The sequence below is a fragment of the Sinocyclocheilus anshuiensis genome, unplaced genomic scaffold (genome assembly GCF_001515605.1).
Source record: "Sinocyclocheilus anshuiensis isolate Anshui unplaced genomic scaffold, SAMN03320099.WGS_v1.1 scaffold629, whole genome shotgun sequence".
Classification (NCBI taxonomy): domain Eukaryota; kingdom Metazoa; phylum Chordata; class Actinopteri; order Cypriniformes; family Cyprinidae; genus Sinocyclocheilus; species Sinocyclocheilus anshuiensis.
The window spans coordinates 441852-461840 of NW_015536485.1; the positions used below are offsets into that span (position 1 = coordinate 441852).

The following is a 19989-nucleotide window of genomic DNA, read 5'->3' on the forward strand; positions in this document are numbered from 1 at the left end:
TAAGTAGTGATTGTGTTTTTCAGCAATAGTGTGCACCCTTAATTTACAGAGAAAAGAAGGTCCGGGAAAAATCTGTAGATGAAAAAATCTCCATACAAGTTCTTTGTGCCTTTTTCTTTTTTTCTACTTGTTACTTTGCACTTTTTCTTAGAAAATGTTTATTTACCATTTATTCAGGTTTTAGATCCATGATCTAAATATTCTTAAAAATTAAACGTGTGTTGTCATTTGGAAGTGTGTGGGCCTTCTTGCATTATTATGCTGTTACATTATTATTATATATTCAGTGGCATAAAATGGTCTTTAAAATGACAATAATATCGCTTATCGCAATTATTTCTGGGGCAATATATCGCACATCAAAAAGCTGTTATCGTGACAGGCCTACTAATCACTCTTAAGTATAGATTAATTTAGTATGTGAATTTATTTTATACATCCAATTCACACCTTCTGCAAGTGTATAGAGCTGGATGATTTGATTTTCATTCCAGCTGGAATATGACAGTCAGTCTGAGTTCACTGGTGGTCCATGTTTGTTCTGTTCCTCTCTGAGAGGATGTTGTTTTAAGCTGCTGTCTACGTCACAGGCCGAGCACCTTTTCATTTTCACTACTGCTCTTCTTGTCCCACAAGAGAAGAGAAGGTTCAGCCAATCATCTCCCCCTGCTTAGAGCAAACACAACCTTCCTGCCCATACACTGTACACACAAAAAAGATCCAGTCACGTTACTTTCTTTTAACAACATGCTACGTTTGTTGGCTGCCTTGACCTTGAGGGTGGAGAAATTATGTAGCTATATAATATCTACAAATTTCAGCCCAATGTTAAATTTGTCAAAAGATCATTCCAGAAGATGTTGTTCCACCCTTTCCCCTCAGCTATTCGATAGTCATTGAAGAGACCTTTGAGTGGCCGACAGCAGTTGCAGAGTTTGCTTTCCTGATGGACCTTGTTGATTAGTTTTTTTTTTTTTTTAGATCCTTGTTGGCTAATCAGCTTTGCAAAAACACAATTAGCATCATATCTCATTGAGCATTATTGTAATTGGCTTCAAAAGCAAACAGCGTAGGTGGCAGAAATATGAAATGCAAATCAGCTAAAGTGCAATGAACAACAAGAATGACCTTTCTGTGAGCAGCACAAATAACATTGATTTCGAGTCCGGCAATACAATTTTGATAATGTCACCGTTTGATGGTGAAAGTGTTTTATGAGCCCCAGCTGCTCTTTGCAAATAGTTTGCATATTTACAGGTTTATCGACGCAAAGTCACAAAAAGTCAGGATCGATTTCTTTCATATCCCATCTGCTCAAATGCATTCATACCCGATCACATGCTCGTAAGCCATTTCAAATCCTTTTACAAAACTAGCTGTGAATGTAACACCCAATCGCCTTGCAGCTCTTCAGGATGGTTATTCCGGTGGGGTGGGTGACCCCATTAAAGAATGGACAGGCGTTTACTACAGCACAGTTAAGCCCATTTGGTGTCTGCCTCCAGTGTGGGGCTGAAGTGTGAACCTCAGGTCATCCGCAGCACAGTTGAATCAGTGAGGTCACGGAGCTCACATCAGCACAGAATAGCTCAGAGCTCATGCGACATTTGCCATAAATTTCCAGTGAGAAGTGTGATTCAGTCATTTTACTGTAATGGTATTTCATAGGTTTGGTGATGTGACATTGTTAAACAGAAACCAATAGTTTTTTTCCACATCTTTTTTTCCATCACTAATTTAATACATTTACATTTATTCATTTAGCAGATGCTTTTATCCAAAGCATCTTACAGTTGTGGAATACAACAAGTGATTTATCATAAGATGGCAGTAAACACGAGAAATGCCCGTTATACAAGGTTTCAGTCATCGTTCAAAATAGTAAAAAGCCAGGACAGGAGGATAATAAAAGAACAGCAAAAGTGAAGGCATAGAGCTTTGTTTTTTTTCCGAATAGAAATTTGATAAAGCTAATTTTACAAAATTTTAAACATTCTATTGAATAGATAATAATTATTATTTATAATCATTTTTACAATGTAATTTAACATTACTAAATAATTATAATCATTTAATAATTATCAATGATCATTTTAAAAAAGTATGTATTTTACATTACATTTTAATGTATATTACGAATAAATACTGATATTTCTGCAAATATTCACTTTTCAATTTTATATTTGTTTTTATTTATGCAAAATTATGATATCATGGTTGACACTTTAAGATAACCTCCAAATGACAAATACAGAAAATATTATAAAATGAGACTTTGTCCTTAATGATTTTACTTCCTGGATGATGAAAATGTCATTATGAATCAGGGTTTTTTTATTCATGGATCAGTTTATTACTACCAATATGGGAAAATATGATGGGGAAAAGAGTTGATGCCTAACTCGACAACTTTGTCTTTTAAATAAACCATTTTAGAATAAAATGTAAATATGTACAATGCCAAGAAGATATGAACAATGATAAAATGCTAGCTTTTTCTCATATATTTTTATGTTAAAAAAAAGTGCACAAAAATGTTGGAAACACAGGAGACAAAAAATGCTCGTGATGAATAATAAAAAAAATGAGAAAAAAGTTAAAATGTCTGTATTAGCATGCAGTAGTTAAAGGTTCAGCTATCAACTATTTACTGTTCAAGTAATTTTTTTTACATATTATATATGTATTTGAGGGACTGTAAGACTCTGTTAATAAAGTACATTCTTCTTTTTTTCCAGATGCCAAGGCTTGCCCTGCTAAAGAGTTCCAGTGTCATAACCGCCTGTGCGTGGCTCCCACGTTCGTCTGCGATGGGGATGATGACTGCGGCGACGGCAGCGATGAGGAGAAGTGCACGGCAGCCACCGCCAGCACCTGCGGGCCGCACGAGTTTCGCTGTAACGACTCCGAGTGTATTCCAGTGCCATGGAGCTGCGACGGAGACCCCGACTGCAAAGACAAGTCGGATGAATCTCTAGAGCGCTGCAGTCGCAGGACGGAGCCTCAAAAACCCCACTGCCCGGCGGGGGAGTTCCGGTGCAGGAGTGGAGAGTGTATTCACCTCAACTGGAAATGCGACAGAGATGTAGACTGCAAGGACAAGTCTGATGAGGCCAACTGCCGTAAGTGTGCAAGAAGACTAAATATTCTTAATATACTGATCACAGTTGTCATTCTCAAGCACGTGTTTCCTAAGGTATTTACATTGGAGAGGCTTGCTGTGTAGTGATTTAATTGATTCATTTAGTTAATTAAATGAATTAATAATCAGTTTTATCACTTGGCTGCATTACATGCTCTTCTTAATGCTGCGTGCATGCTGTTCTTGTCATTACACTCATTCTAAATTACTGTCACGATCTAGTAAAGCAGTGAAACACATGGTTGTTCATTTAGAATCAGTCCCCTATTGTCTGCTCCTCCTAATTCTGTTAACACAAATGCATTGCACGCATGTCAACATAAATTAACTTGGTTTTGTTGATCTGTAGTCTTACAAGGTCAGCGTATCGATTTTGCTTACAATGATAACATAATAAAACATACTCAAAATACTGGAAAAAAATAAACTGAATACAAAATATACTCTAATGCAGTATCAAAAATGCACATAAAATACAATAGATTAAAAAAGCTACAAAACTATTAAAATTAAGTTGATTTCAATCTGTTACAGTATATATAATTGGAGCTGTCTAATTTTAACATGTTAATTTAATACAATTTATTGTTCAAAAATAAACTACTACCGTTTTGAACATACTGCACTTTGTATTGACTTCTAATGCCAATGACTTCAATGCTTTGTCTGCCACAATAATTAGACTAATTGTCTTTGAAAAATCTTCATTTAGTGTTTTTTTTTTCAGCAAATGTTGATGTATAAAAGTAATCAGAGTAATTAATTAGCATGTAATTTAAGTTTTTTTTTTATTGATTTATATACAGTACAATAGAATCAGAGTCAGTGAGCATGAATGTTTATTAAAGGTCCCCTGAAATGCTTAGAAACATGCAGTGTTACTCTGTGTTGACGTCATTTTAACTGAAACTGGAAGACAGGGCGGGACATATCAAGCAGCCCCGCCCCTTTTTATAGTAGCCAATAGCGTTCGTTTATATCACAGCTTGGGCTAGAGCCGTTGAGCTCCGTAAAGCCGCATTTTACAGGGTATGCTAGCCACAATCTCATCCATATTGCTATAAAATATAGAATTCTGTGTAAAATTCAAAAAGCTCCGATACATTTTGTGGTCTGCGCCGACTCGCGCATGTGATCCGCTCCGTGCTATCGTGTCTCTGGACCGGAGCAGAGTGTGTGTGCGGTGAGGTGGTTAGCGTGACAGCGCGAAACCAGACTTCTTTTTTTTCCTCAATGGAAAGCATATTTACACTGTTTGAATCGTTCCCTGTCCCCTATATAGTGCACTACGTGCCATTCACTGTACAGAAAATACTAATTCTGTGGACAAGTGACCGATTTCAGCCGCGGCTTCAGCGTCTATTTTATAGTGTAGGGGGCGGGCGCTTCAGATTCTAGAGAGCATTTGATTGGACAGAAAGTTTGATGAGAAGCTGAAGTATGATGTGATGTCAAAAAAATCGTTGAGCCGTTTTGGCGGAAGTGAGGAACTGCAAGCTTTGAATGCTTATATCTTCTAAATGCGAATTTTGTCACTGTTTTGGAGCACACTGCCTTATAGATAACCTTAAGACTAACATATTGATACTAACACCCAAAAAACTTTAATTTTGATTTCATGGGGACTTTAACTTTACATTTCAAGGATTTGATTCTCCATGAGGCAGAAGAAAACAAGCATGTGTTTGTTTGAGCACATGTAATCCTGAAAAAACAAAACCTGCAGCTGAATACTCTTTGTTTGCTTGTGCATTGTTGGTGCAGAGCGTGTGCACACACGTGTTCAGTTTGTTCTAGCATGTGTGTGTTTATTGAGATGATGTTTTTTTCCATGGGTTTATGACATGTAAATCTTCACGAACTACTGTGGTAGCGGCATGATAATATGCTTGAGTCTTGGTGGTTGCTAGGCAGCAAGTGTGTTTTGAGGTATGGCAGAGTGCCCTTGAGTAAGCGCTCTGTGAGTCTGGTCTCACTGTAGGGTTCTTGCAGGGGATTGTGCACCGTCCTCAAAATACTTGTATCTGTTCAAATCATATTTTGGTCATTTTGCATTATATTTTATTAGACTATAAATAAGACCCTATATATAGGGCCAGATTTACTAACAGCTTGCGTCAGCGCAAACCGTCTTTTGCCGTTAAAATAGTACTGTCAGGATTTACTAAAGACGCAGTGAATTAGCGCTGAAAAGGCTTGGACACAGTTATTTTTGCACCTAACCTTATTGAATATGCATATGTAGGAGTTTACCTTTCAGACTCAAAATTTATGGCAGGAGAGTACTCTAACGGTACTTTGCCCTGTTTAGTAAATCTGGCCCATAGTCATATTTTTGAATCGGCTTTTATTTTTTATTTTCATTGTATTTTCACTTTCATTTTTAGCAATTTTGTTATGTGTTTTGTCATTTTTATTAGTTTTTGTTTGTTTAAAAATATTTGAAAATAGTTTCAATTCAATTCATTTTCAGTTTTAGTTTTATTTCAGTCCTTCAGTTCAACTTAATTTTAAATTGTTAAATTGGCTTAAGTATTGCATCTAATATTTTATTTCAGCTTTATTTCGTTGAACAACATTTTTAATAGTATTAGTTTTAGTTAATGATAAAAGCACTGCATGCTTACCGCTTTAATAAAATGACAGCAATGGCAATATGATTAAACACTCCAATGTTTAATAAATTATTACATATATGAATAATAACAAACTATGTTTCCACCAAGTAACAGTTCAAAAGCCATACTGGAGGTGATATAACAGATACAGTTGATGCATTCATATAGCATTTAACTAATAAACTAATATTACATGCAATTTTGCCTCTCAAGTGAATATATTTCGTTTTAAGGTGGGTTATTTATTTTGACTGGAAAACAGGGCAAAAATATAGGTCAAATTGATCACGGTGAATGTTCTCCCTCCGCAGCTCCTCTAAAGTACACCGTATGAAAGATTAAAGGGATTTTAAAAGATGAATGTGAAAAATTAAAACCTTTCTTTGCCGAAAAGCATATTTTTCTTTCTTCAGTGTGTTACCTTATGCCCCAGAGTAAGTGACTGATTATTTTTAATGTTCAGAGATCTCTGCAAAATTTATTTTATCATCATTTACTGAAAATGAACTACACATGTTTAAAAACAGAGCATGTGCACTATCCATTGACAAGGATGTCAGTAGATTTTGGAATTGACAGATGAAATGGCCACTTCTGGGAATCAGTAAATCATGATCTGCTCTGCAGTTTTCAATTTATTTGACCCTCTCAAAATGACCAAATATTGATCTATTCATTGGCCAGACTGATATATGTAGATGCAGGAATGATTGTCCTACAATAACGTTTGTTTCTGTACAACAGCCGTGCTGACCTGCCGTCCTGATGAGTTCCAGTGTGGCGATGGCTCCTGCATTCACGGCACTAAACAGTGTAACAAAGTGCACGACTGTCCAGATTTCAGCGACGAGGCTGCCTGCATCAACAAAAGTGAGTAACTTCAACAATCTCCCTTTCGCTATCTCTCATTTGATTAGCCTCTTCATCTCTACCCTCTTCTAGCAGCATTATCAGTGAAGATGAAAGAGTAGAGAGCACCCAATCCTGTAGCCCCAATCAAGTTAACATTCACACAAAGCACTACAGGACCAAACATGATGTACCCCTGCATGATTCCAGGGTTTCATGGCACACTTCCCATATGGCACCTTCAATCAGATTTACCTCAAAAGATTAATTATGCCATGGCTGTATCTGATTAGTGATGCATAACATGATTTAAGTAGAACATAGTATCAGCATTCTTTGTGTTGGTCCTAAAACAACAAAGATGTCATGCATTTTGTTCAGTATACAAAAATGCATTAAAATGATAAAAAAAAAAAAAAAAAAAAGCCAGTCAAGACATAATGTTACAAAAGATTTATATTTTTACTTTCTATTCATCAAAGAATGCTGAAAAAAATCATGGTTTCTACAAAAATATTAGCTGCTTTCAACATGGATAATAATAATGAATGTTACTTAACCATATTAGAATGATTTCTGATGGATCATGTGACACTGAAGACTGAAGTAATGGCTGCTGAGAATTCAACTTTGCATGAACAGGAATAAATTACACTTTAAAATACACAAGTCAACATTTGAAGTGGATCAAAACCTTTCATCAATGTTGTCCTAAAACCTAAAACCAAAATGCGTTCTTGTCTTAGGACAACTTTGATGAACTTTTTTGATCCACTTCAAATGTTGACTACTGCATATAAAAACAGAAAACTGTTCATTTCAGTAATTTTTTACAATATTACTGTTTTATGGTAATTTTAACCATATAAACGCAGCCTTGGTAAGAGATTTCTTTCAAAAACATGTAGACTTTAAACGCAACATACAGTACAGTGACCCGGGGGGCTGTCAAGATCCAGAAAGGACAAAAAAAAGCACCATTAGGGGCTGTTCACAAAAAACGCGTCTTTGCATTTAAAAACGTGAGATGAAGCATTCAGGAATGTTATTTTTAAAAAGTGCAGTGCAGAATGCCTCCTCCGCCATGTTGCCGTAAAATAAAATGAGAGACTCAAGCGGAATGGTCATACATGTCCATCTAGTGTGTTTACGTTGAAAAACAATTGAAAAGTAGCGCATTGGAATGGAAAAACGCATACTGTGTGAACGGCCCATTAAAGTATTAAATAAGTAGTCCATATGACTCATCTACTATATTCCAGATCTTCTTAAGCCATATATTTCAGTCTGTTTCTCACACAGACCTATTTTATTGGCTTTACAGGATTTGAAGTATAGTGTTAAATTCCACAGACTACTTTTATGGTGCTTTTATGTACTTCTTTTGAGCTTGACGGCCTCTTGTCACTGTCTATTGTCATTGTACAGCAAAGAGCAAAATGAACATTCATGCAACGAGTGTCGCTTGAAATGTGTTTTGTGTAATGGCAGTTCATGTTTTGTACTCTACATAATTTAGTTGTATTTATGTGGTACTCCTCAAAGATCAGAAATGTAAGAACTCTTTATTGTGTCCTTGACAGCCACCAAATGTGAAGGCCCGCGGAAGTTCATGTGTAAGAGCGGGGAATGTATCGATAGCGGTAAAGTGTGCGACAGTATCAAGGACTGCAAGGACTGGTCTGACGAGCCTGTGAAGGAGTGCGGTGAGTTTAGACACTTTTGCACAATTACACAGATCCTAAATAATTGTTTACTGGTACAATCATAGATTTGGGACTTTATTTTTAAATTAGGTATTATATAAGAACGTGAGTTTTGAAATTACATGTTTTAGTGTGGGAAGCCGAGATTAAATTGCAAAAGTGATCTAGGGTCAGCTTTTTCCTTCTCTCTAGTAACTCTGAATTTGGAGATGGAAAACTAAACCTAGTCCAGCATTTAAGCTTATAGGCAGTGTTGGCTTATTAGGGACTTCACTTGATCAAGGGCCAACAACCCACAGAGCGATCATTAAGATGAAAGTGTGAGTCTTCCCTCGCGTGCTATCATACAAGCAGAACGTGCCCAGCATGTTCTCCTGCTCTCCAGAGAGAATGCAGGTTTCCATAGATCAGTTTTTTTCTCTCTGTTCTTGTCTTTCATCACATTGTGGAACTGGACTTTTTATATTCAGTTTTCATTTTAATCATAGTTTTAGTGCTTTTGTCACTTTATTAGTTTTAAATATTATTATTAAGGTATAATTTACTTGCATTTCAGTTTCCGTTTGCATTTTTGTTTTTATTTATTTCCAGTTAGTAATTTTAGTGCTTCATATTAGTCAAGGCAACATTTTTAAGTTTTGCTCAGTGTTTCATCTTAATATTTCAATTAACCAAAAACATTTTAATAGTTTAATTTTAGTTAATGATAATAACCGTGTTTTAAAGGTTTGCATACTTTTCTAAGCAATCGAATGAGTGACCAAGTCCCTAACTAAATGCCTGTTCACACTAAGACACACATTTGGTGCACACTGCACAAATTTGATTAAACATTTTAATTTGAATAAACTGCTATTAACCTCCTGAGACCCTGTGACCTCATATGAGGACATTATATTTTGGTGTATTTCTCTGAGACTATACATGCAATGTTACTATACATGTTTTAAGTCTGGATGTCCTGTACAGAGCACATTCAGGGCTTTTCAGAGATACTAAATGTTTGGATGTTTCACTATGACCACTCCCTCTCCTTGGTCTTCAAATATGTCTGATATTAATTTAGTGACACTCTTATGGAAATATGATAATATTTTGTAATTATCATTTAAATCTGTCTAATTTTTAAACTGTCTGTCATAAATCAACATCTCAGGAAAATGTTATGGGGTTTCAAATCAAAATATGACTTTCTGTTACGATTTTTTTCCTAAAAATCTTTTCTCGGGTCTTAAGAGGTTAATGCGTCTGCTCAGACCGAAGCGAACATTCGCATGGCATCAATGTGGCAGGTTTTTTATAGATAGTTGGTCTAATCTTTTCCATCACACTGCAAAGAAAAAATGGAATTTGCGCTTTTAGTCTCATGCCCAGAGTCGCTTCTGTCACATAAAACCACAACATTGCGGCGCTGTAGCGTCTGGACCAATCAAACACACAATATATATTTTGTTAGCTATATTTAACAAATACTCTGTAACACCCCTCAGTTAACAATATGATTAATTGTTCATATTTCCCCATGAGCTGATTCGCTACAGCGCTCACAGACAGATACATGTGGCATCACTTGTCGAATAGATATTGCACACTTCACCTTTATAAGAAAAATATCTTACTAACTAAATGTTCGGATTGTTTTCCAACACCTTGCAGGTGTATGTTAATTTGATCGAGATGGTATTTAGGAAATGCCAGCTCCTTGCTCAACTCTCCCTCTCTCTTTCTCCCTGTCCTCCTGGTTATGTTCACTCTTGTATCAGTCCTTAATGTAAAATACATGGTCCCACAGTGGCTCTTCAGGATGGTGTTAATTTCCTTGCGGGTCGCTCCACTCAGCAGATGAGATTAGTGCAGGCACCTGACGCACGGCAGACGCCCCCCTCTGAGCCCAGTGCACTCTGGACCGGCTCCAAGTGGGCCACTGCAGCTATGCATGCTAAATCACTAGGACTGGTGCCAGGGATTACGCTTCTACCATATTCACTAGTGCATCCTTTACTTGTTATACATGATTCATATGTGGCCTGGAGAAAATAGTTAGTTTCTTGCTTGTCGGAGAGTGTCTCGCTCGCTTTTTGAGTGTGCATTTCTCTTAGTCACGGTCCAGGTGTTTGTCCTGCCTCTTCTCTCAACCTGTCTCCTTTCATTCTACTTTCTTTTCTTTCCCTTATTTACTTGAACTTCCTGTGGTGTGTCTGTCCTCCGTCTATCTCCTGCTGTCAGCTGTTCCTCAGCATTAGCATCAGCTATTCTTCTCTTTCTCCCTTTCTATTGCTGTCTTTTTTCCTCCACCTGTCCACTTTTTTTTTTTTTGTTCTGTCAGGCTGGTTTATATGTCTCTTGTGTTCTACATGCACACCAAGACACACTGATATCCACAAACTTTCTTTCTTTCTTTCTTTCTTATTTATTCATTCATTCATTCATTTTACAGCTTGTTAATATTGTTACTATTATTATTATTATTATTATTATTATTGGCTTTCAAAATAATAGTAATTAATACATACATTAATAATAGTTTATAATAATACATTAAATAAATAATAGTTTATATTTCTTTATATTTATACTATTTTGCATTATTATTATTAACATTATTATTAGTGTTGGTATTTGCTTGCTAAATAAATTTAGTGTAAAAAATAGTTTCTATTTATTTTATAGAGTTATAAATAGTTTTTATGTGTTTATTCAGCTTTATTATTATAGTCATTCTTCTTAATAAGAATGATAATAAAAGCTGAATTAATAAATTGCAACTATTTATAAACTAATCTATTTTTAAACTAAAATTAAAAACCTTAATAATAATAATTATTATTATTATTATTATTATTATTTATTATTATTATTATTATTTGCTTCTCAAATAAACACTATAGAGGTGACTGGAAGTGGTATTTGGATGTGTTGCAGGCCAGATTCAAACCTGCATCACATAAATGCCATGGGTGAATGTATCCCATGTGATAATCCTTATTGATAATCATTGATAGCCACAATTTGTTTGTAACTGAACATACACTCAAGTACTGCTGTCTGAATGACATTTGTGGACTATGTTTTGAAAGTTTCAAGCTGAAAAGTGTGTGTTAATTCACTGTAGATCTGTGGTAAAGTCCTAAATGGGTTAATGACACAAGATGATTCAATTTTCCTGTGGTAATTGTAATAAAAGTTAAAAAGAGATGCTCAAACCAAGTAAAGAGTTCATCTCAGTTGAAGAAAAGGTGCAACACTCACTCTTGAAGAAAAAATGGAAAAATGAAGGTCTTGACAATGGCTGAAATGTTACTTGTTTTAAACAAATAAAGTTCAATAAAACTATAAGAGTGAGTTTTGCATCTTTTCTTCTGCTGAGGTAATTGTGGTAATTATAACAAATAACTGTGTAACAATATTTTGCTGCTTTTTATTAGGGTCAGAAAGAGCAGACATACTGTAGAGATGACATTAAAAGAGTGATGTATGTGTATTCTGACTGTCATCTGTAATGGAGGGAGCCATCAGCCAATGCCCAAATGTTTTAGTTGCTCAGAGAATTATCGAGCGCAATACTGGTGAGACCTCTGCCATATTACTCTGTCACTCTCTCTCACAGCGTGCCACACACAAGCAGTTTCCTCCCATGACCCACTGCATTTTTTCAAGCATTTAAGGCAGGTCTTTCAGTTAGACGGCACTCACCTCATCACTTTCTCATAAAGTCTTGAAGCGCAACCTAGAAAATGAGAAAGAAGCAGTCTGTCGTCAGCTGGTGTCAGGTTGCAGTGGGCACTTACCGTCCAATTCCTGCCGGGCACGCTGACCTTTGACACCGCCTTGTTATTTTTTACTGTCATAGGTCTGAATGAATGTGCCATCAACAATGGCGGCTGCTCTCACATATGTAAGGACCATCAGATCGGCTATGAGTGTGAATGTCCTTCGGGCTACAAGCTCCTTGACAAGAAGACTTGTGGAGGTAACGTATATTATGTCAGATACCAACATTTTGATGCTGTGCAAGACTATATTGTACTCATTTTCCCAATAGACCACTGTTGTACGTGCATTGTGATCATCTATGATTTGTTTACTCTCAGCGTCATCATCGCTTTATAATTGATAGTAGAGAAATCCCCGGATGGTGTTTGCAAGCATCATTTATATTGTCTGTGGACACTGTGCTACAAAAGCCTCTGTTCTCTGTGTATCTCTACTCTGTTTCTAATGCTTTTCTGATGGTCCTCTCCAGACATAGACGAATGCGAGAACCCTGATGCCTGCAGTCAAATATGTATCAACCTCAAAGGCGACTACAAATGTGAATGCTACGAGGGTTACGAGATGGACCCGGTTACCAAGACGTGTAAAGCAGTGGGTAAGATACTTCACACCAGCATCTCCATCCATCACTGTTCTGGGCCAAGGTTCAAAATTTACCTTTTTTGTTGTACATACTAATGGTGGGGGACATTTTACCAATGATGACATTTTCGTTTTTCAGAGACAAAACAATATTTTTCATTCTTTTTTTAAAAATGAGTATTTTTGTCCATATGATAAAGGAGTTATTTAGCATTTTTTCTGTTTCTGCTTTTTTTTGTGTGTGTGTAACTTATTTCATAATTTCTACATTGATTACTTATAATTTGTTGTTTCTTATCTTGAAGTTACAATTATTTCCAAAACTAATAAAACAAATAGAGGTACTATTTAAAAAGTTTTAAAAAATGATGTATTTACAGATATTCAACTATATCAATTCATTACATGATTAATTAAGTATATGAATTCAATTAATATTATTAAATTATATTATTTTCATTTATGATAAAAAAACATCTTTATAATAAATGCAAATAGATAAATACAAATAAAAAGAAATAACAAATAAAAACAACAGCCAATTTTTTATTTTTTTATTTTTTTTTTTTATAAACATTACATAGTAGCGATGGAATAAAATGCTGTAAAAAAATTGCATCATCTCTTCTATTTATTCACTAGAGTGGTGCTGGAGGACAGTATTTTTCTTGAAAATTCTTTGTATTTGAGAGGTGAGGGAGACAGTGGGGTATTTTTTTTCTGCTGGCTACTTGTTTGTTTAATAAAGAAGATGGGATTGCTGCGGCATTGCATGCTTTGGAATTGTGAGGGTTTTGTGTACTTAATGAAGCTCATCTTTATTGTCCTTCATTTGCCTGATCAGCCTGCGTAAAACTTCAGTGCATTTCCAGCACTCCTGATAGGCTGGATGACAGCTGGAGAAACACTGTCATTAAGTGCAATGTGTAAAGCTGGCGAACAAAACCGTTCCCTCGGGCTAAAGAGCATACTGAAAACTTAGTGATTTCACTCTTCAGAAATTGCATTCTGTTGGTATTGAGTTCAGGTCTGATATATCGGTTTAAGTTTGTGTGGTCAGTTTCAAGACTTATTGAATCTTAGTGCAAAGCAAGATATTTAATATACTATATATATTGCATTGTGTGTGTTTTTATCTGAGATTAAAAAAAAAGAGTTAATTTAGATAGTTGATAGTTTCTGTCTTTATATGGTTCTTGTCACTAAAAACAGAAAATATGTACTGTAACTGAAAAGTTTGAGAGATTTTATTCTTTTCTAGTCTTGTCAAGATTGATTCAGACTTTCTTTGTTCTGTGATATGAAGTGGAATTTAGTTCAAGATTACAGATGCAGATTCAAATTAAGATTTGATATTTGATAGGGCTGCACGATAAATCGAAATGGAATCGAGATCGCGATTCGACAGAAGCTGAAAGCACGTGATGATGATTTCTTGCTGATTACAGAACCGGCTTTTTTAACAAAATGCGCATGACAATCGCATTCGATTAATCGTGCAGCCCTAATTATTTGACTTTTATTTCAGTCATTCTAAATTCTCTTTTAAAAGGTCTCCAGAAATCTATGGGTTTTAAATCAAACTTCATGTTTTTTCTTCATCGTTCTACCTTTTTGCTGTGCCTAGAAAAGCTATTAAATCAATTTAATAGCTTGATGTTTTTGCCACAGGTCTATCTTTCAAAATGTAAAATAAATAACTTTTTTGTTCCCTTTCATAAGCATATCAGGCAGAAGCACGTTAAAGATAAGAGGGAGGTGCGCTTTTATACGCTGTATTCACAGACTTTGGTTTTCTGGGTATGACAGCCATTTTTCAGACACAATAGTAACTGCAAATATGACCTTTGGGTGCCAGTATGAGCTATAATGACTTGTGATATGAATAGAGATTCCAGAGAGTGTTCAGTGACCCTGTTAGTAAAACAAAACATTACCAGACCAATTTCACAGACTTTACATGCAGGGTTTTTTTATTTTTTATTTATTCAAGCACAGCCAAAAACAAACAGGACAAAACAGACAGCGCCTTTCATATGTGAGCATCATTGCTTGCTGCGTGCAATATTTTAATTAAATATTCTGTTACATCTGAATTAACATAATCAGTTTGTTTAGATTTGAGGAGACAAATATTATAAATGAAAGGCAAATCCAATGAATGTGCAGTAGGGACACAAGCCACTCATTATTTGTGTACATATCAGCCTCAGCACCAAATGAAGTGCAAATCCCCTTAAAACCATAGTTCACTCAAAAATTCTGTCATTTATTCTGTTATTCATGAATCATGTACACATTTTGAGGAACACTGGTAAAAAAATATATTTTGGTGCCCATTGACTTCCACTGAAAGGACAAATAAAAATATTCAAAATATCATCTTTTATGTTTCATAGAAAAGAAAGTCATAAGGTATTTAACGAAAAGTAAAGGATGATGCAAGTTAAATTTGAGTGATCTATCCCTTTAACTGTAGTAAAATCACTGTAATGCACAGGCTTGTCTGACAACAGCAGTTTGATAAAAGATACCACTGTTCAGTAAATTTTGTTTATTGATGATAATCAAAATAAATAATTATTATGCTAAGTAATATGATTATTTGCATACAGTGGTGTGAAAAAGTTTTTGCCCCCTTCCTGTTGTTTTTTTTTTTTTGCATATTTGTCACACTTGAATGATTCAGATCATCAAACAACTTTTAATATTACACAAAGATAACCCGAGTAAATACAAAATGAAGTTTTGAAATAATTATTTCATTTATTAAGGGGAAAAAAGCGGTCCAAACCTGCCTGGCCCTACGTGAAAAAGTAATTGCCCCCTAAATTTAATAACTGATTGTGGCACCCTTTGCAGCAACAACTGCAATCAAGCATTCACATCGCTGTGGAGGAATTTTGGCCCACTCTTCTTTACAGAATTGTTTTAATTCAGCCACATTGGAGGGTTTTCGAGCATGAATGGACTGTTTAAGGTCATGCCACAGCATCTCAATCAGATTTAGGTCCGGACTTTGATTTGGCCACTCCAAAACCTTCATTTTGTTTTTCTTGAGCCATTCAGAGGTGAACTAGCTGGTGTGTTTCGGGTCATTGTCCTGCTGCATAACCCAAGTGTGCTTGAGCTTGAGGTCACAAACTGATGGCCGCAGACCATCACACTACCACCACTATGTTTGACTGTTGGTATGATGTTCTTTTTATGAAATGCTGTGTTGGTTTTACGGCAGATGTAACGGGACACACACCTTCCAAAAAGTTCAACTTTTGTCTCCGGCATGATGTGTTGCTCTTTAAGCATGCTTCACTTTGTCAGACAGGTTCTATTTAAGTGATTTCTTGATTCAACAGGTCTGGCAGTAATCAGGCCTGGGTGTGGCTAGTGAAATTTCTAAAATAATGTGGTTAATCACAGTTCTTTCATGATTTAAAAGGAGGGGGCAATAAATTTTTCACGTAGGGCCAGGTAGGTTTGGACAGCTTTTTTCCCTTAATAAATTAAATCATAATTTAAAAAACTGCATTTTGTATTTACTTGCATTATCTTTGTGTAATATTAAAAATTGTTTGATGATCTGAATCTTTTAAGTGTGAGAAATATGCAAAAAATAAATTAAAAAAAACAGGAAGGGGGCAAAAACCTTTTCACGGCACTGTACCTGTATGATGTTTACAGTTATCAGGCAATTTAGCAGCTTTGCAATGATATGTCTTTTACAACACCTGTTTATTGTGGTTTATCTTTTTAAAATACATGTTATTAGCTTTTAAAATTTGGGATGCTGGAAAAGGCATGGAATTGAATAAAATCTTAAAGTTTTCTTTTGTAGCTATTTGCAGCTCTAAAATATTGGCTGTTGTGAATCCTTATCTGGAAAATTTGAATGACAGGAGAAGTCATGGAGATTGTGTGGTGAAAAAGTGTGGGAACCCTGGATTATACTAGAGCAGCATGTGTGTCATGTGCTTCCAGCTCTCTGATAGGCCTGTCACATACTGTCATTATAAGTGTGAGGTCACTCACCTGTTGAGAGTAAATCTGAGCCGTGTAATTTGGCCTTAATGTGAGACTCGGCTGAGTGACATGATCGAGGGGGTTATGGGAAATGAGTGACACTGGCATAACCGCAGACACTTTTTCATGTCTGTCTCCTTCTCTTTTCATTGTTACTTGTCAGTCAAGATGTTACACCCCCACATGCATCATTTGATTATCTTCATGCTTTCGCTCCCACCTGTTTTCCCTCACCTCGCTTCCTATATATGACTCTAGAAATTGATGAAACTGTGTCACACTGTCTGTGCTCTGCACACTGGGTGTCAGCCAATAGGATGATGCCTGTCTGCGGTGTGGAACAGCTTGTGTTTGGATGTCTTTGGGACTGATGGCTCACGTTTATTCTGTGAGCTGCTGTTGTGAGCGGCTGAGGGATATGATATTATTGGATGAAATGGTTGCAGAAGTGAAGCACAGTGGAGAATTGCAGTGGACATTGAGAGGGAAGCTCAAAGACATCGGTGACGGTCTTGATGTCTTGGAAGAAGCACAGTGTGTTTGAAGGACTGAGACAAGCTGTTCATCAAAAGCATGAATGATATGATGGCACATCATAAAAGAATAATTGTGGATCTCCAATAAGTTTGAACCATAAACTGGACAGTCCTCGTCTTATTGTGCTGCTTGAAAGTTTGTGATTTACAATTTTCTATATTTCTGCATAAATATGACCCAATTCATCATCAGATGTTCACACAAGTCCTGAAAGTAGACCTAGAGAACCCAATCAAACAAATGAGACAAAAATATTTTCTTTGTCATTTATTTATTGATTGTGTAGAAATGGAGGAGATTCAAGACCACTGTTAACCTCCCAAGAAGCGGTCGACCAACAAAGATCACTCCAAAAGCAAGACTTGTAATAGTCTGCGAGGTTGCAAAGGAACCCAGGGTAACTTCTAAGCAACTAAAGGCCTTTCTCACATTGGCTAATGTTAATGTTCATGAGTCCACCATCAGGAGAACACTGAACAACCACGGTGTGCATGGCAGAGTCGCAAGGAGAAAGCCACTGATCTCCAAAAAGAAAATCACTGCCTGTCTGCAGCTTGCTAAAGATCATGTGGACAAGCCAGAGGACTATTGGAGAAATGTTTTGTGGACAAATGAGACCAAAATATAATTTTTTGGTTTATATGAGAAGTGTTCTGTTTGGAGAAAAGAACACACTGCATTCCAGCATAAGAACCTTATCCCATCTGTGAAACATGGTGGTGGTAGTGTCATGGTTTGGGCCTGTTTTGCTGCATCTGGGCCAGGACGACTTACAATCATTGATGGAACAATTAATTCTGAATTATACCAGCAAATTCTAAAGGAAAATGTCAGGACATCTGTCCGAGAACTGAGTCTCAAGAGAAACTGGGCCATGCAGCAAGACAACGACCCCAAGCACACAAGTCATTTTACCAAAGGATGGTTAAAGAAGGACAAAATTAATGTTTTGGAATGGCCAAGTCAGAATCTGGACCTTGATTCAATTGAAATGTTGTGGAAGGAGCTGAAGCAAGCAGCTCATAGGAGAAAAACTAATACAAGATGTTGTGCAGGACTGATCAGCAGTTACAAGGAACTTTACCTGCAGTTACTGCTGCAAAATTGGGTCACACCAGATACTGAAAGCAAAGATTCACATACTTTTGCACCACACAGAAATGTAACAATTGATCATTTTTCTCAATAAATAAATGACACAGAAAATATTTTTGTCTCATTTGTTTGATTGGGTTCTCTATGTCTACTTTCAGGACTTGTGTGAAAATCTGATGATGAATTGGGTCATATTTATGCAGAAATATAGAAAATTGTAAAGGGTTCACAGACTTTCAAGCAGCACTGTATATTATTATTATTTTATTATTTTTAGAGGAGATTAAAAAAGAGGTACGTACAGTAAATATACATAATGTTAATAGTTATTGTTACTTTTAAGTAACATTATTTTTTGTAGTTCTGTTTGATAGAGCTAGTGGCACAGAAATGCAATAAATTTAATAAAAATGTTAAAATTAATTTATATAGTTAGGACACAGGATATACTTTATTCTTGACACTTCAGCTTGTTTTAAGGATTACAATAACATGTTTTTATAAGTCCTTTGTAATAAAGGATCAAGGCAGTTTAAGAGATCGTGCCCTTTTGCTTAAAAAACCCTTCAGAATGAAGATGCTTAGAGCACATATGGCCATCTGAGAAAGTGCTGATTTATGCGTTTCTCAAAAGTAGTTGTCATGACACCAATGATGGTCAGCACAGCAACTTTATGTAAATGTAATGCAGTTCAGCTGAAGAGAAATGAGATCTCATCCATTAGCTCCACTCATCTTCTCTACATCACTGCCAAACCTCACAGTGACATCTGACCACACAGCACCTGCTGCTCATTATGCTCGCTCACCATCTCTCTTTCCTTCACCCCCTGCACTATTATCTATTTTTGCACTCTTTTAGTCTTTAATTTGTCTATAACACTTGGCATTTGTGGATCATACAGTCTTGTGAAGGAAGCTTTTACTGATAGGACAGTAAAAAAGTTCTCTGTGAACTTGTCCCAAACCTGAAACTCCTGTATTGTTTCTATTACAATTACTGTTGAAAAGTTTGAGGTCAGTAATTGTATTATTATTATTTAATTTTTTTTAAGCTAACTCTTTAATTCTGTAAGGACATTAAATTGATTGAAAGTGAAGGTAAATACATTTATAATGTTACAAAAAAGTTCTATCTCATATAAAAGCTGTTATTTTGACATTTCTGATAATAATATTTTTTTCTTGATTACCAAATTACCAAATTGAAATGTTTTGTAGAGAATCGTGTGTCAAGACTGGAGTAATGGATGTAGAAAATTCAGCTTTGCCATCAGAGAAATGAATTGCATTTTAAAATATATTTAAATAGAGAACAGTTATTTTAAATTGTAATAATTTTTCAGAATATTAGTTTTTACTGTATTTTGATCAAATAGATGCAACCCTTTTCTGCAGACTTTTAAAACATTTAAAAACATTAAAAAAATCTTACTGACCCCAAACTTTTGAGTGGTAGTGTTAAAATATATGTATGTAAAAATAATACACACTGCCGCTCAAAATTTATTATATTATAATTATATATTATATTATACATTATATAATTATATATTATACAGCTTAGTCATAATAGTCTTCCAGCTCCAACCAAGTTGACCAAGATAGTCTACCAAATCAACCATGACCTTACCAGATTATTGTCCATCTAACCACTTATGACATA

The 19989-nt window shown here is 35.7% G+C and overlaps 1 protein-coding gene across 5 annotated transcripts in view; it reads left to right on the forward strand.

The window, feature by feature from the left end:
• LOC107684070 (low-density lipoprotein receptor-related protein 8-like) overlaps window positions 1–19989 on the forward strand; it is a 201177-nt gene that overhangs the window by 151161 nt on the left and 30027 nt on the right. For all 5 annotated transcript variants that reach the window (XM_016480246.1, XM_016480264.1, XM_016480229.1 and 2 more), the window contains exons 5-9: window positions 2739–3122; window positions 6505–6630; window positions 8193–8315; window positions 12166–12285; window positions 12559–12684. In XM_016480246.1, the coding sequence (XP_016335732.1) occupies window positions 2739–3122; window positions 6505–6630; window positions 8193–8315; window positions 12166–12285; window positions 12559–12684 (879 nt within the window). The remainder of the gene's footprint in view (window positions 1–2738; window positions 3123–6504; window positions 6631–8192; window positions 8316–12165; window positions 12286–12558; window positions 12685–19989) is intronic.